This window comes from Phaseolus vulgaris, chromosome 5 (assembly GCF_051622355.1).
Source record: "Phaseolus vulgaris cultivar YP4 chromosome 5, ASM5162235v1, whole genome shotgun sequence".
Taxonomy (NCBI): Eukaryota; Viridiplantae; Streptophyta; class Magnoliopsida; order Fabales; family Fabaceae; genus Phaseolus; species Phaseolus vulgaris.
Window position 1 is genome coordinate 732,675 of NC_143502.1, and position 16,926 is coordinate 749,600.

At 29.3% G+C, this 16,926-nt stretch overlaps 3 protein-coding genes across 7 annotated transcripts; all 3 read right to left on the reverse strand.

The window, feature by feature from the left end:
• Positions 1–348: 348 nt before the first annotated feature.
• Positions 349–5,754, reverse strand: LOC137834627 (uncharacterized). 5 transcript variants are annotated; one of them, XM_068642710.2, is made up of 9 exons: positions 5,642–5,754; positions 4,647–4,886; positions 4,398–4,507; positions 3,884–3,924; positions 3,715–3,791; positions 2,757–2,865; positions 1,831–1,844; positions 1,002–1,103; positions 349–589 (listed from the first exon to the last, which is right to left on the reverse strand). In XM_068642710.2, the coding sequence occupies exons 2-9, from the start codon at positions 4,689–4,691 to the stop codon at positions 473–475; spliced, it is 615 nt and encodes a 204-aa protein (XP_068498811.2). In that variant the 5' UTR covers positions 4,692–4,886; positions 5,642–5,754; the 3' UTR covers positions 349–472. The 5 variants fall into 5 exon arrangements, 3 of the variants coding, with proteins under 3 accessions (XP_068498811.2, XP_068498810.2, XP_090158319.1); XM_068642709.2 differs by having other exon boundaries at positions 4,647–4,866; positions 5,642–5,752; XR_016520907.1 differs by lacking the exon at positions 349–589 and having other exon boundaries at positions 1,088–1,103; positions 4,360–4,507; positions 4,647–4,866; positions 5,642–5,749.
• Positions 5,755–7,747: 1,993 nt separating this feature from the next.
• Positions 7,748–10,365, reverse strand: LOC137834628 (uncharacterized). Its single transcript, XM_068642712.2, has 4 exons — positions 10,179–10,365; positions 9,309–9,437; positions 8,768–8,905; positions 7,748–8,146 (listed from the first exon to the last, which is right to left on the reverse strand). Exons 2-4 carry the CDS (start codon positions 9,435–9,437, stop codon positions 7,958–7,960), a joined length of 456 nt encoding a protein of 151 aa, XP_068498813.2. The 5' UTR covers positions 10,179–10,365; the 3' UTR covers positions 7,748–7,957.
• A 1,450-nt stretch (positions 10,366–11,815) lies between these two features.
• On the reverse strand, positions 11,816–13,689 carry LOC137834629 (uncharacterized). Its single transcript, XM_068642713.2, has one exon. The coding sequence runs from the start codon at positions 13,373–13,375 to the stop codon at positions 11,927–11,929; it is 1,449 nt and encodes a 482-aa protein (XP_068498814.2). The 5' UTR covers positions 13,376–13,689; the 3' UTR covers positions 11,816–11,926.
• Between the last annotated feature and the right edge of the window lie 3,237 nt (positions 13,690–16,926).

The following is a 16,926-nucleotide window of genomic DNA, read 5'->3' on the forward strand; positions in this document are numbered from 1 at the left end:
CATATTAATATTTTATTTCACTATTTTATCATTGTCATTATTGCTAAGTTTATCATTGTCATTATTGCTAAGTTTCGAATGTGAGAGTGGTTGCTAAATAAGGAGCAATTTTGAGTGTGAAATACTTTAACATTGGTTTTTAGTAGTACATAACCCAGTTTTTAAAAATTCTTTTACATGTTTCTTTTTTAATACTAGAATACATGAGGAGTTTCTCTTCATCGTCCGTGCTCCTCATTTTTTTTTCTTTTGTTATGCTTTTGATAAGAGAATAGAGTTAGACATTAAATTAAGCAGGAATCTACACTGAGAATGCAAAAATTTGTTCGCTATAATTTAAGAGTAAGATTTTTAAGATATATTTTCTTTTCATAGAGCAATATTTTGGAGTAATTTATATTAGGTAATCAAAACTATCACATTGAAAAAGCAATATTTGAGATAAAATTTGAACAAATAAATGTAATTCAATCTAATTTTTAAGCTCAAGCACAACATCAAAGCTGAATTTTTCCCCTTCTACAAAAGTAGTTTCAAGATCTTCAAAGCTTTGCTCAACTCTCAGGTCCTTGCTAACTATCAAACTCTCCTGCAATCATTTTTTCCAGAAAAATTGGTATTGACAGAAGGTTTGAAGTTCATATATCTAACAAAAAAGATATTAGAAAGAGAACAAGGTATAAAAATTACAAATTGTAAATTTAAAACACAAGGTAGTGTAGATTTGATATATACATACTTGCATAAACCAAAAACTGTTTTGAAGTTATAGAATGAATGCCATCAACTCTTTACTGTTAATATTTTAATTGATCTTTGTTTAAACGAATGGAAGAATATGAACAACTTTATGCAGAGAGTGGTTGAGGATTCCATAGAAGGATCTTTCCCTTGCCATCATTCTACATTATACTTAACTTTTCCCTTTTTATGCTACTACCTACATAATATCCTTGAAAGACAAAATTAAGAAAAACTAGATTTCGCATATGGCAAAATACCTTTTCTACATATTCAGCTACAGTTGAGTTGATTATCTTCTTTATAACTTCCTTGAAAACTTTGGAAGGTCCAAGCACCTCTAATAAAATGTCTTTTGGTATCTGTTGAACACAAAACATAATACAACCATACATTGAATTGATATCCTTTATAACAAAGACTTCAGCATTTTAATATATGTAGTTGAACTAAATTTGCATACATGTATAATCACCTTTATGCAATGCTAGCAGGTAACTAATAATCACAGGATAAAACTTTTCCCACACTTAGTGTAATCACAATGAGACAATAAAATAACAACTGCCATTAAAAATATAATGGAATACACTAATAACAAATAATCTCACAAATTGTGGTCAATGATGTAAATTGTCGTCTTTGTGTAGACAATATATGTGAATGATTTGAATTGTTCTTTTGATATATCAACATTTAAATTAGCTAGCTTACTCTGTTTTGCTTGTGTTTGTTTCCAAACCTCCTATGATCGTATTTTGACACGAGCAAATGACTCTACTGGTACATAGGTTTGGAAGGAAGGCTTAGGGATGTCCTTGAACTATTTATTCTTTGATGTTTGTAAATATAATCAAATATATATATACTATCTGTGTATAATAATATATTTTGGGTATGTTACAACTTCAACAAAAAATAAGGCATAATATAAGTCTCATTTGTTTCAATTCAACCTAGATATACAGACTTTGAATGGCATTATATATACCTCTAGTGGTAAAGGAGACAGGAAAAATTAGAGTATCTATGAGTATCAAAAAATTACATGACAAAAGATTGCCAATAAGATAGATAACAGAAACTTACATCTGGCGTTTTTCCTGGTAGTCCTCAAGTTGTTAGTGCAGCAGTTGGTCATCAAACAAGCACAGGAAAATGTCAATTTATTGATATAGAAGTTACAATGAAAGAGTCAAACACAAGAAAACCTAAATAGAAAAAAAGAAAAAAAAATGGAATTTGGAGAACTCAATTGAAATTCACAGAAATCTCCATCAGTTCATCATATTTATGGTTAGATGTAACAAGCTTAGTCCATACGTTTTGTATGTTTCTTATCTGTAAATACATAACTCTGGGTGTTCATTATACACAAGAGATTAATCATATTCCTCCTTTTACTTTATTTTAACATTTACAGGTTTTTCTTTATCAGTTACTACTATCATCATTGCTGAATAGTTGTGCTGCAGTTTTTGTTGTCATTATTATCATCTTTTTGTTGTGCTAAAAATAAATTGTATGCTTCCAGTACATAAATATAATCTTTCAGAAATAGAAAGTGAAAACTATATTATACAGCTTCTGTAAACTAGAAACTCAAACTCAGAAAGAGATAGAATCTTACACCCGAAATATGAAATTATTATAATTATCATTTACAAGATTTACATCAAAATGTATTTGACTTTTTATCTTCTTTTTGTTTTTTCCCTCTTTTTTAATAAAGGATCTAATACTCTTAACTAACAAAATTATGCATCAAACATCCTTAATTGCCTTAGAAACAAATTGAACATGAATCACACCAAAATTCATGGTAAAAGTGAACACTTAAGGGGGGAATAAGTATGTCAAAATTAGATGATAACAATTATGATTGGCATGCTATGCATTCGTGAACAGCAGAAAACACATTATCTTTGTATAGATTTCCCACCCTCCCCAAACATACACACAAATAAAACTACATACAGAGTACTCTCATATCTCAGTACACATAAATACTCCACCTCCTTTTACTCTTCGAAATCCTGGGATTGGTTGTGCAGCTGCAACCATTCTCTTAAAGACATCATCGAATATCCTTTGAGTTTTGTTTCCATATACCTCTATGCTTATCTGGACAGAAAAGTTAAAAGAGGGTTCAAAATTTATAAGCAGATGTCAACCATGAGTGTTGCCAAATTTTTTGAAAAGAAAACAGTAGAAAATTATATATGCTCCATCTTTGTCAAAACACTTAGCTTCACATGAAAACATATTTATGTTTCAGAAAATTCAAGATATTGTCCACGTTTATTGTTGATGTATATACCATGTGTACATAACTAAACTATAATTTTACCACAGCAGTATTCTCTTTGCAAATAGAGCTAATAAAGCTGTCTCACTCACTTATGTATTCCAGTTCTAAAAGTTTTCTCTCATATTCAATGCATCCTCCTGCATTTTTGGTTAAGCATGTTTTCAACATCACAAGATAAACCCTGCCAAGTTATTCTTGTGTTAACTCTTAAAAAATGGCACTCATCTTTTTCACCAGACACCAATCAACAGTTTCCATTTCAATTCTGCAAATGTTTTTTTCATTGACATTATCCCATTTTACACTACTACTGCAAACTGTATTTATCTGCTGATGACCTCCTATTCCTCCAATATGAATTTATTACTTCTGAGTTAGGATCAGGATTCATATAACTCTGCTTCCATCTAGCCTCTACAAGTGTTCCAGCTGACTCACCCTTCTGCTTTAGTGCCTCTACCTACACTGTGATCCATTCCATTCCTATAATGTACTAGCTCTCAGCAAAGGTATTGATTTGATCCATAATTCCAACCCATCATCCTCTTCTGAGCTGTCATTGTGTATCTCCTCCATATTACACCTTTGCCTCTCCTTTTTTTTCTAATCTGTATGGATATTTTCACTTTTTTTAATTATTTCAATTAAACATTTTATGATACCTTTAGTTCTCTGGTATCATCCTTCTCAACAACAGAGACAGAGAAGTCCTCAAACTGATTGGAAGAAACTTCGGCATCTACAACAAGGAAATCAAATTCCAAAAGAAATTATATATAAATCATGATTTATGATTGAAATAATCAAGCAGCCAGAAAAGAAAAACAGCACCTGATAATACACCAACAGCAGGAAGGCATTTAATGTCTTGCCTGTAAAAAGCAGATGACGTTTCAAAATCAGTTTGTGTCATTTATAAATAAATTCAGTCAAAAATCATATGGACAACAACTGTTAGAAAACTAGCTGCACTGAAGCAATAGAGTAATAACTGGACTATAATACAATAACAACAACTACAGAAGCCTTAACCCGCTAGGTAAGGTCAGCCACATGGATTGCATGACACCATTGAACATGGTTAAAGACCAAATTTTCAGGGATATTATTCACTGTGAGACCCTTTTGAACTATTCACCAAGACTGGACCATAATAGTTGAACAAATTCTACACCAAACTCTATCAAGTAAACAGAGCAACTGATATTATAATTAAGGAAAAATGTCATGATGCCCCCAACCTTTGCAGTGTAATCGTTTAAGAAATTTAAATGGCTTTTGTATAATAAAGTACAGACTCAAATAACCTATGCAATTTGAAATACAATTCAGAAAGCAGAAGTGCCTTTTTAAAATATTTCTTGCACCAACTTTAAGTTTCCATGAAAGACCAAAATGTCCATAATTCAGGATAGGCACAATATACTCATCTACTCTCTGCTTGCACCTGGTCACCTGAAAACAAAAAATTATGTTACCAAAGAACAAGCAACAAACCACCATTTAATGACTTGGCTTACTTAAACATAGAAAAAACAAGACAAAGGGGAACAAATTTTTAAAAATCAAATGAAAATGGGAAAGGGATTATAACCTGTGGAGTGAGATTTAAGATGAAAGTTTGGGATGCTGCATGCATTCTTTCTTTCAATTGTAACCACAGTACTCTGATTAGAATCCAGTCTTTTTCTTTGTCCAAGAGGAAAGCCTCTCTTTGTTTCTACCTATGACAACCACCTCCAAAAGAGAGGGTGTGCCAGAAGAATATTAAATATGCCCCACAGTTCTTGGAACCTGTAAGAATGTTCTCCTCTCTAAGGATGAAAAATGCACCCTGTAAGTAATCATACTGATAATGCTTATACAAAATCATCCATTAAAAAATCTGACAACTCTATATTCACATAACTATCTCTTTTAAAACATTAGAAAATTTGAAACCTGATGCAATCAGTTATCTTCAACTTGAAATATCATCAATTGGGGAACCAAAAAATGTTTATACCCCCATACATTTTGTCTAACATAGTCATTTTTTTTTTTTAATTTTAAATGATGAATTAGTCTTCAAAATTAAAAAAAAAAATACGTGAATTTAGTCTTTTTTTTCTTTGTCAAAGTCAAAAATTTTATAGCTAACTGTTAAGTTGAAGCATGAAAATGACTAAAGTCTCTTACTTTCAAAAGGGAGAACTAATTCATCAATTCTAAAGTACACCCAAAACCAAATTTAACAAAGGAATAATACTAAATAAGGAAGCATTAACTATTGTTAGATTATCTTTTGAACACATTTCTTCTTGTTGGGTAAAATTTTATATTTCACAAACAAAAAGTGGACCCAAATGATGACTTAGTTAATTCCATAAAAAATTCAAACAAAATAATAAAATTTGTTGAAACAATGTGTTGTCTCTCTTCCTTAAGACATAATTTAAATCCTAATACAGAGTTTGCAAAGATAAAATCCATGAACTGAACCCATAATCATAGTTTTTTAGTTCTCTGCCACCAAATTGAAATTTCACAAGTGTGTAAGCCATTAACATAATTTCAGTTTCATATAACGTGAAAGAGAAAAGTTATCACCTGCGGAGGGCTCTACGGCGAGACTCTGCTGAAGAAGCTGTGGCACTGCCTTATCTCTGTTTCGCTTTGGGAAGTTCCAATTTAAACAACTTTTTTTTATGACAAAACTGTACAAAGAAAGAAAACGTATGAGTAATTTTTTTTTGTTAGAATAGGGTTTTTTTCTTAAAAATAATATGTTTCTTTCTATTTTTCATTAACACATTTTAATTTTTTTAAAATATACTTGTTAAATATGTTTTCATATCACATTATTATTATTAACTGTAATTTATGTTATAAAATAGTAGTATAAACACATACTTTTAATTTATATGATATAATACTGGCAAAAATCTATACATCCATTCCATGTATATTTACATTTTTCTATATTAAAATAATACGATCTTAAATATACATATATATTTATTATTTTTATGAGTACTAAATAGAAAAATATGAAAATAATTTTTTAATAAAAAAGCTGAGTGAATATTTATTAATTAAACATATTGATAAAAAAAAATCATTCAACGCTGTTACTTCACATTAATACTTGTTTAAGCATTAGTTATTATATATATATATATATATAATTTAATATTTACATATTTAATTGTTAACTATTAGTTCTACTCATTCTTTTTCTAAGGGGCTAATTCTCGGTCCACTAGATTAATTGTAATATGCACCTTTTTTTTTTTAAACCTTCAAAATTGTTTTTTTTTTCAGATTTTCACATCCAGAAATAAAAAAAATAAAAAAAAACTTCTGAATCTTAACGTCCGGACAACGTTTTTATGTTACGGATGGTCATATCCAGAAGGTACATCTCAATTTTTTATTTGTATATCCGAAACTGTCTTATTTATGTTGTGGATATAGATGTTCAGAAGAGTAAGAGTGTTTGTGCAGTGTTGGATGTAGGTCACAATTGATCTAGTGCATGAAGAATTTGTCTTTCAAAGGCAGAAAGTAATTAAACTTTATGCAATTTAACATTAATAATTTATTGGTAGATATAATTTAGGGTTAGCATACAATCAATTCAAGTATATGGGTTTACTTCAAATTTTAAAAAAGATGGAACTTCCTCATAATCCTACACTTAACAACTTTCACATTGTGAGACTAATCACTGTTTAGAAAGTAAGTTTGTTATAATTTTCTAATTCTAAACACTAGTGAAATAAAATATATTGTACTTAACTTATAAAAAAAATCATCATAAATCATTTTAAAGTTTATTAATATGTCTTAAGGAAAAAAAAATTCCAATTCATTGTTTTTGAGTTTTCATGTAAATGATACAAACTTCAAAAGAAGAAAAAAAAAAGTATAAGTCACTTTAAAAAAGCATACCTTAAACTTACAAAATCAAACAATGGCAAATTCTCCATACACCATATCAATTCTAACATAAACCCAATCTGTTATTAGAAATGATAAAAATATCCTTAAAAAATTATGAAAATAACTTTAAATAAAAAGAAAGTATAGATAAAAATTATTTTTGAAACTCTTTTTCCAAAAATATTTTGAATTTAAATTTCCATAACACATTTTTTAATTCTGGAAATTCTTATCTAAAATGCCTTTTCAATTTTGTGTTTCGGATTTTTTTATCCGGAATGTAATCTTTTAGTTTTGAAATATATTTATCATTCCAAATTTTCAAATTCAGAATAAGAGTAATTTTGGAAATTTCAAAAAACGATAAGGTGCAGGTTAAAAGTGATAGTGCAGAAAGAAATTGCCTTAAACAATGTACGTAGCCAATGCTTTCATGTGGAGTACACTGTATCTATTACCATTTTTTTCGTTGTTTTTTCTTTTTTTTTCCCCAAACTACTTTCACTCCCCTTCTCTCTCCAACACCTTTCACCTGGTTCATGTTTTCTTCCCTCTTTGGTTGAAATATCTGTTCATCAGAGAACACACATGGTGTGGCAGTTCACAGAAGACAAAAGAGAAGAGAGAACCATGTTTAAATATTCCACCCTAACCTCAGGGGATTGTATTTTAAAACCACATTCTTAGCTTGTACACACATCCTTTATTTGATGACTATAACCTGTTACTCGAATGTTAACCATATGTATACAAATAATAGTCTATTGGAAGTGTTCAGATAAACCTTTTTCTTTTGCAAATTACAACATCCATCAGTTGGCTGAATTTCTCAACTATTGAATAAAATACCCTTATGATTTGTTTGAGATGCAAGATTGAATTGCACCCAATTTGATTTGCATATGGGGTTAAATGTATGGATGAATAAAAAAGCTACAAGGAATCAATAACAAAACAAGAATATCCCACTAGGTGAGTAAGCTACATGGAGCCATTGTCCCTAATTCCTAAGGAAGCTTTCAACTTGTTGGCAAGATGTGGCAGAGTCTTTATACTTTCCTGGATTGACTGGTCAGCACAGGAAACCAAATCATGCATAGCCTCAGTACGCTGGAGCTTAGCTGCCTCATACTTATCTTGACACACCATCAGAGATCTATTCAACCTTTCCTGCACCATGTTGAAAACAATGTCAGACCAAAGAGGAAGAAGGTATTGTATGTCAAAATGCTTTCAGGAAATAGAACATGCTGTGGATGTCAGATACTGAATTCATGCAAAATATTAGGAGCAACGACAAGCAGAGCAGATAACCCAATGGGGTGTGTGGATAACACAACAGAAAATCCATTCTACCGCACAAAGGTCACAGGTAGAAGCAAATATTTTTTGCACTACCTTTACCATGAAAGAACAATCGATTATTTCTCATCATGAAGATATTCAATAACACTATAAGCAGCTTGAATGCACAACTAGTTAACCATAAGCCTACATGTTGATGCAATCTACAAACTTGAAATGAGGATAAGGATAAGAACAGAGTCCTTTTTCAATAAAAAATGTGTAAATGCCACCGGCAGGTAGTAAAAACGATGATGAGGGCATTAACAACTGTAAGTCTTGGTTTTCCTATGCATAAGGCCATAGATCTTGAGGCTATAATTCTCCATTTTCAACAATTTCATAAGACATTCCTTAACAATTTTATACATACGAAGGAAGTTTAAACAAGAAATAACAGATAATAAAACAGAGAGAGTAAGATAACAAAATTACGGGGTAGTTTACCTGAAACTTTGCCATCTCCACATCAAATGTCTGTTGAGCATTAGTAAGAGGAATGTTGCAATTTTCCACACAATTGCTTATCTCTTCCTGCCTTTTGCTTCTATCAAAGCACTCGTGTGCACATTTAAAATAGGCTTTCTACAACAATTCAACCAAACAATGAACTACATGGAATTGAAAGTATGCTTTATCACAGAAACCAATTACCACATATACCAATTGTCTGCAAAACTATATCAATCTGGTCGAAAGAAAAATATAGGACTCGAGGTACAAAAAGTCAAATCCTTTGATACCAAGAAATTTGAAATCCATGTCAATTAATATTTTGCATTTATGACTTATTAGACTGGAAGAATATCATGGCATAATAATTTGAACTAAAGATACAATGTGAAACAAAAACCAGCTAGTTATACAATTTGTGTTATCAAGACATATCAAGACTTTTAAATCTTCTGATGAAATATTCACTACTACTGGCATCAAATAGTAAGAACAAATACTGAATTACTTGTTACAGAAAAGGACCAGAAAGAACCTGAAGCGTAAAATTGACATAGTCTTGCACAGGGGCAAGATTATTTTGAGCAGCGACATTTACTTCTTCAAGTTTCTGCCTCATTCTTTGAGAAGCAAGTTGCTCTTCGTTTGCTGCATAGTGATCCATCTGATATTCACCATCAACAATGAGATCAGCAGCACCCTTAGCTTGGTGACAACAAACTACTAAATTTGGTTTGATTTGCTTTTTAAAAAGGATGTCAACCATAGGTAAACAGAAATTCCCAAAGCTAGGCTTCGTAATATGTAATGTAGAGATACACCACAGTTATGTACAAAGTAAAGACATGCTCAGATAAACTTCTCTATAAGCTCTTGTAGAGTAAGAAAATAAAATTAAAAACAAAATAAACCTTTTTTTCTTCTTATTTTCTCTGTAAGTTTATTTCGTTTTCTTCTTATTCTCTCCTAATATAATCCAACTGTGTATACTCTAAGGAAGGAAATAAACAATATTTAAGACCTAAAAATATAGTAATGCAAATCTCAAATGTCCCCATTATCTTTCTTCTCTGAGCATTGACTTTTTTTCAAACACCTAGTCAGTAACAGTATGTAATTGTAAAAATAAAAATCACCAGGCATGAATGCACGAACAAGGTCTCACTTTCAGCAAACAAGGTTTCGGTAAAGGATCATAGAAGGAAGAAAAAACGAGAGAGAGTATAAAAAAATTAGGAGCAAAGAAGAAACCCACGAACCCAGCACCTAAGACCATGGAAATAATTGAAGCTCTTGCAATCATGAAAAAAAATAAAAAAATTGAAATTGAATTTGGAAAAAAAAAACTGTTTTAGCGTAATGAAGAATAGAATAGAATAACGAAGCAGAGAGCCGTGATAATCACCTGAAAACGTAGATGGCGTTGGTTGTTGCAAATGCTTGAAATGAATTTCTTTTGGGAAACTCTGATTCAATCTATGGTGAGTGCTGAAACTCTGATTTACAATTCCCTTTGAAAGGGTTTATGGCTTTTTTAGGGTTTTTGGCTCTTCTAGGGTTTATCCTCACCATCGAATACCCTAAAAATATAACTACAATAATTTTTAAAAAGTTATAATAATAATAATAATATTAAAATTATTAAATAATAAAAACATAATTTAATATTTAATTAAAATTAATTTATATTAATACAGATAATTTGATTATATTATAAATATATCCTTTTAGGTATTGTTTACAAATTAAACAATCTCAATTAAAGAAATAAGTGCAATAAAAATGTAAAATCTAGTAAAAAAAATCAAAATCCAAAAATGGGATTTCTTATAATTTAAAAAATTTATTGAAATTATTTTTGTCGTACTTGTTTAGTGGAGAAATTTTTTTGAAAGAGATCACGTTATACCATATAAACAAAGTGAATTTGTTTGTTAAATTAATATAAAATTTTGGATATAAAAGTTTTGTAATAAAATGTTTAATCTAAGGTTGACTTATAAATATATTTAATGGTGTAACATTTAGTCTAATTTATAAGAATGTAATTTGATATATGAGAATAAATGTGAGATGATAAGCATCAGATTATATATAATTTAAACTCAACTCTTTAAATCAAGTATATATATATATATATATATATATTATTTGATATTTTTTTTTAAAATTATGTAATTAGAATTTTGTTCTTATTATTTAGCATTAGATAATGAAATATATATTATTTTAGAAATGAATTATTAATAATATCATATTTTATTTGTTATTATTTCTATTTTTATAAAGAATATATTTAACGAATAATTAGAGTATATTTGTCCTAATTGGACCACAATGAATTGCAAATTGTGTGACATCATATACAAAGATAGGTATGAAAAAATAGATATAAATATAGTGATTCAAGAATTTATTGCGTCTCATTTATTTGACTAGTTTATTCATAATACACAAAATTTAGTAAGTATTACAAAATAATTTATTTTAAATGTTTTTATATTGTATAGTTTATTTATTGGACTACTTTGTATTTTTTATGTATCACATGTATGCATAAAAACACCACATATAATCTGATAAAAAAATTAATATTCTTAGCGTGTAATAAGATTTGAAGTATTTTTAAATTTATGCGAATATAAATTTTCATTTGGTTACTAAAGATATGTTTTACAAGTATCATAATTAAAATAAGGTTGTGCACAATATATTGAAAATAAAAAAAAAATAATGGAGAAAACTTATAAAAATAAATTATCAAAATCGATAATTTGATGTAAAATAAGGATTGTTCTTATTTATTAATTTCTTTCTTGCATTAATAAATGTTTGACTTTTATTTTTCACACGTGCTTTTAAACTAATTTATTAAACAATATTAACATATTCATTTTCATATAGATTTTTGTTCTAATAAAAATAGCACACTTATTAAGAGAGTAAGGTTATTTTAAAATATATATTTAGTAAGTTTTTTTTTTCATATATATATTTAGTAAGTAAATGTAATTAACTACAATACTAATTAAATTACAATAATTTTTAGACAAGTTTATTTATTTATTTATTTGAGTGAACCCATTATTTAAAACCAAAATAAAACACCTCAAAACTTAAAACAGAAACTTACTTAATGTAATACATTATTAATTAACTAGGCTTTTTGCAAGGGTTCAGAGGAGAACCGCAGAGACAATCGTTGCCGACAAAAGCACTTGCCGGAAACGTGTTTTTGGGAATCTGACCGCAGAGATGGTTATAACTCACGTTCAACTTCTGAAGCCCAACGACGCTGTTCGGAACCTTGCCAAACACGGCGTTATGCGACAAATCCAAAACCCTAAACCTTTCCCCAAACTTCAATTTCCCCAAATCAAACTTCAAGTTGTTCCTCGCCGCCCAAAACCCCACCAAATACTGCGTGCTGTTCACCAAACTTATCGCGTTCCCCGATATCTCGTTTCCCGAGAGATCGATGTAATCGTAGAAGAACGTCTCCGAAGGCTTGAAATCCTCGATTTTCATCTTGATCCCGCAGTTCGCGAGCTTCAGGGAGAAGATTATCGGCGACGAGAACACCCACTTCGGAATCTTCCCCAGGTGGAAGCTGTTGTTCGACAAGTCCAGCGATTCGATCCCCTTCACGTTCATCTCGGGAAACGGGTCCACGAGTAAATTGTTCGAGAGGTCAAGGTTGAAGATCTTGGTCAAATTCGCAAAACTCGCCGGCACGGTTCCGGTGAACCTGTTCCACGACAAGTCCAGCGTGTCCAGCGCCTTGAATTTTCCCAAAAAATCGGGGATTCTGCCGGAAAACGAGTTGTGCCCTAGCTCCAGGTAAGCCAAATTGGACGCCAATTTCGAAATCGACGCCGGAATGCCGCCGGAAAAATTGTTCCGGGAGAGTCTGAGACTCCGGAGGTTGGAGGAAAACGCAGGTATGGTTCCTTGGAAGTGGTTCCCTTCGAGGGAGAGGTAGTTCAGGTTAACGAGTTTGTTGAGGGCTTTGGGGAGTGTTCCGGAGAGCGAGTTGTTGTCGAGTTTGAGCTGAGTCAGGTGAGTCAACTCGGTGATCGAACTCGGTAGGGTTCCGGTGAAGCGGTTACCCACCAAACTGAGCGCGTATAGTTTGGTGAGGTTGCCAATGTTCTCGGGGATCCGACCCGAAAGGTTGTTGTTTTCCAAATAGACGTATTCGATGTTGGGAAGTTGGAAGAGGAAAGTGGGAAAAGGACCCGAAATGTTTTTGAGGTCGAAAAGGTAGAGTCCATCAAGAAGTCGGAGCTTCGATAAGGTGGGTGAGATCGTACCCGATAAGATGGATTCGGGGTTTTCATCGGGTTGACCCGTTAGGGAGATTCTCTGGACCCGGGTGCTGTTGAAGTGGCACTCTACTCCGTTCCACTTGCAGCAGTCCGTACCCGGTATCCAGTTTTTGAGGATGCCGGACGGGTCGGATCGGATGGCGGATTTGAAGCCCAAGAGGCCCGCTTCCTCGTCGGGGAGACACGTGGCGGCGGTGGCCTTGTGGGGTGTGAAGAAGATTGTGAGGAAGATGAAGAGGGTGGTGATGGCTAAGGGAGAGTTGAAGAGATTCATTTTGGGGTATGAGAGTTTTGAAGTGAAAAGGGTTTTGAAAGTGTCTTTAATGGGAGGGGTAGTGCCAAGCTACCAAGTTTGTCTAGACAAAACGGGTTCTATATAGTATGAATATGGCTTTTACGTGTGCAACTTGTTCACTAAACTCTGAGATGGATAAGGAGTAAGTAAGTAAAACTGAAGATTTCTAATTGTTTTGTCTCATACAATAACATAGAGTATGTTGAACGATTAGAAGTATAGGTCATGGGGAATTTATATAACTTTTTTTAATTTATTAAAATGTTTTTTAAGAACAAAATCGAAATAAAGTTTTAATCGGATAATATATCAGATATGGAAATATCAAAAGAATTCGGATTGTATACATTTCTTAATATGAGTTTCGGATTGTATACATTTCTTAATATGAGTTTATGGTTATTAATGACAATTATAAATAAAATAAAATAAAATAAAATGATTTAATCAATGAGTCTTAAATGATAAACTATATGAAAAAATTAAATATGACAAATTTAAAAGTTTCAATTAGACTAAAGTTATCAAAAAAATCTATAAATACTTACTCTTAAAAAATACAAATCTTATCTCATAGTTTTAATTTTATTCTCTTATTTGTTAAATATTTATCACCATCTTTATATTTAATTCTTTATATTCAAACTAAATTAAGCATAAAATAAAATAAAATTCAGGTGTATCTTTCCTTTCATCACCGAAAACTAACTAAAATTTCATTCTCTAGAAAACTGTATTATAATCCTGGGTAGAGTTAGACTTTCTGAATTCATATATGATAAGAAAAGAAATAAAATCATTTTTGTTTTTGAACATTATCTAAATCTCCTCAAGAGAACTCTTTATAAATAGTTGTAGTATAGATTTTGATATAAACTTGACTTGTATTTTGTGAAAGGTTTTGTTTGTGGGTGGTGATATTTATCTGGAAGCAGCCACCACAATTGACTCACCGACGTGACCATGTGCAACAGTTTTCTTCATAACTTTTGCACAAAAGTTTATGTAGATTCATCTATAAATCAGAAGAACTGCGTGCAAGTTTCACTTTCTCTATAGATCTCAAAATTTATTTTTCATTCACATGTTTCTTTCAACTTTTTCCTTACCTCCTCAATTATCATGTATATTAATATATTAAGTATTATTTTTTATCCTATATTAATAATTAACTAATTAATATTAATAATCATATATGGATTGACATGGCTAATAGTTTTATATTACATAGAAATCGAGATAAATAATAATTTATATATATATTACTAAATATTCTTGTATTATAATAACAAAATCGTGATAAAATTTTAAAATAAACAATATCTTAAATATAATATGTTAATTAATTTTAATGATATTATAGAACTTAAAATCATAACAATATGTATTAGTCTTGTTGTTATATATATATATATATATATATATATATATATATTAAAAATAATAAAATAATACTAATTTAATATGTTATTTAGTTCATTTTCACTTTCTCTTCCTTTAAAAAATTTAATACTTCTTAAAAATTTGACTCTCTCATTAATTAAGTCCTTTTCTATTTTGTTTGTGTCTTTCACATATCCTTTTCTATATATTAATGGTAGAGACATAAATGGTATCCGTACCTTGAGTGTAGAACTAGTGTAAGAAACTTTAATGTGACTAATTTCTTATCAATTTAATCAACAAAAGTTCGTATAAAACTCAAATAATTGAATAGGGTTATCCTTAAATACACATACATGAAATATGAAAGTATAACTTGTAATATAAAATATTTAAATAACACTCATGGTCTTCACATTTATAAAGCACAAATATTTCTTATCTCATCAAAGACCACTTAAACATCAATTTCAGAAAGGAATGAAAAAGAAAATTTTAGGGTTCTTGAACTTTGAAGAAGAATAAGAATGCGAATAAGAGAAAAGAGGTTTTGAATTCAACATTGCGAAGAAGAATAATACAAAACTAATACTTTAGGTTTTGAATTGAATTTGTAAATTAACACTTTAGGTTTACAATTGAATTAATTCAATACATGTTTTTCAAATTCATTGAAATCAAATTGATTAAACTTATTCTTTAACATAACCAAAATAGTCCAAGTTGAATTGGATCCATATTTTCGTAATTTACTAATAAAATTGTAAATTTTAATTAATAATGAATTAATTTAGGTATAGTTAATTTACTAAATAAAAAATATTTTTTTTCTTAAAAGTATAGTATTGATATCTTATTTAAACACATTAATGGATTAATATATTTGTTACCAATTATACCTCATAAAAACAAAAGGATTTAATACTCAAATTTACTAATGATGTATAACATAAACTTTTTTATAAGAAAAATAAAAAATAATAAAATTCAATATATATCTATATATATTAGTTTGTAAAATATAAAAACAGTTAACTATTATTACTATTAGTATATTTAAAACTAATTTTTGGATATTTATAAATTAAAAAAACATGTAAATATTTTTTTCTACCTAAACATAGTTAGAATAAATTATTTAAAAGAAAACAAATATGTCATAAGGTGTTTAACGATATAAATGTAAAATCAAAGTAAAATATCCTGTAAATGATTTGTAATTTGTTAGATATCTAACCAAAATTTTAATTGAAATTAGGATGTTGGTACCTAAAAAAAATTTAAATTACAAAATTTAAGAGGTAAAAACATTTCCAATTTTAAAAAAATATAAATAAAAAAATATATTACGTGGTAAAAAAGGTTACGTACTTCCCATTCGCATTATTAATGATACTTAAACCTTTATTAACATTTATTAACATGCGTGTTATAAAAGAACTCAATTATTAGAATGTTTTATGATGTTGCTTTTGAGCTAGAGAAAAAGATAACTATACGTAGAATAACTCGTAAATAATAAATATTTTAAGTTATTTATTTTTAAAAGTTAAAACAATATATTAATAAATATTATTTCACTAAACTGGTTTCAATCGATTTTTTTTTTGTTTTGATTGTTTTTCTCTTTTTTTTAATTGATTATTTTTTGGTTGATTTTATTATTTCTTTTATTCTCTTATTTGACTGATTTGCTGATTTTTAGGTCCTATTTTTTAAAACAGAGATAAAAGCTTCAAAAGAAGTAAGATAAAGAGAAAAAACTTCGTTTAATCTTAATCGACTCATCATTAATAAAATAATAGTAATAATAAAACAATACATAAATATTTTTTAATAAAATATTTAATCTACGCCTAAAAGATAAATAAAATATATCCTAATAATTGGGTTTATATATTAAAGAAATACAATATTGTTTACTACCAAATATAAATTGATATATAGAACAAAAAAACAAAACTATAAATTAATATTGAAAATATAAATTATATTAATGACTAAGTTATATTTTAAAAGATATATACAAATTTTCACTAAAAGAAATATAAAATTAACGATAATTGACAAAATAACTGATTCCTATGTGTTGCCTTATTAAGTTTTTTTTTTATTTACCTTACAAATATTTTAAATATTTTTCTAAA

Coding starts and splice junctions, on each gene's coding strand:
- LOC137834627 (XM_068642710.2), bottom strand. CDS start 4,691: ATGCATGCAGCATCCCAAACTTTCATCTTAAATCTCACTCCACAG. Junction 3,925..4,397: donor GCAAGAAATATTTTAAAAAG/GCACTTCTGCTT, acceptor TGCTTTTTACAG/GCAAGACATTAAATGCCTTC. Junction 3,792..3,883: donor TGCTGTTGGTGTATTATCAG/GTGCTGTTTTTC, acceptor TCCTTGTTGTAG/ATGCCGAAGTTTCTTCCAAT.
- LOC137834628 (XM_068642712.2), bottom strand. CDS start 9,437: ATGGATCACTATGCAGCAAACGAAGAGCAACTTGCTTCTCAAAGAATG. Junction 8,906..9,308: donor ATGTCAATTTTACGCTTCAG/GTTCTTTCTGGT, acceptor GAATTGTTGTAG/AAAGCCTATTTTAAATGTGC. Junction 8,147..8,767: donor TGGAGATGGCAAAGTTTCAG/GTAAACTACCCC, acceptor AACATGGTGCAG/GAAAGGTTGAATAGATCTCT.
- LOC137834629 (XM_068642713.2), bottom strand. CDS start 13,375: ATGAATCTCTTCAACTCTCCCTTAGCCATCACCACCCTCTTCATCTTC.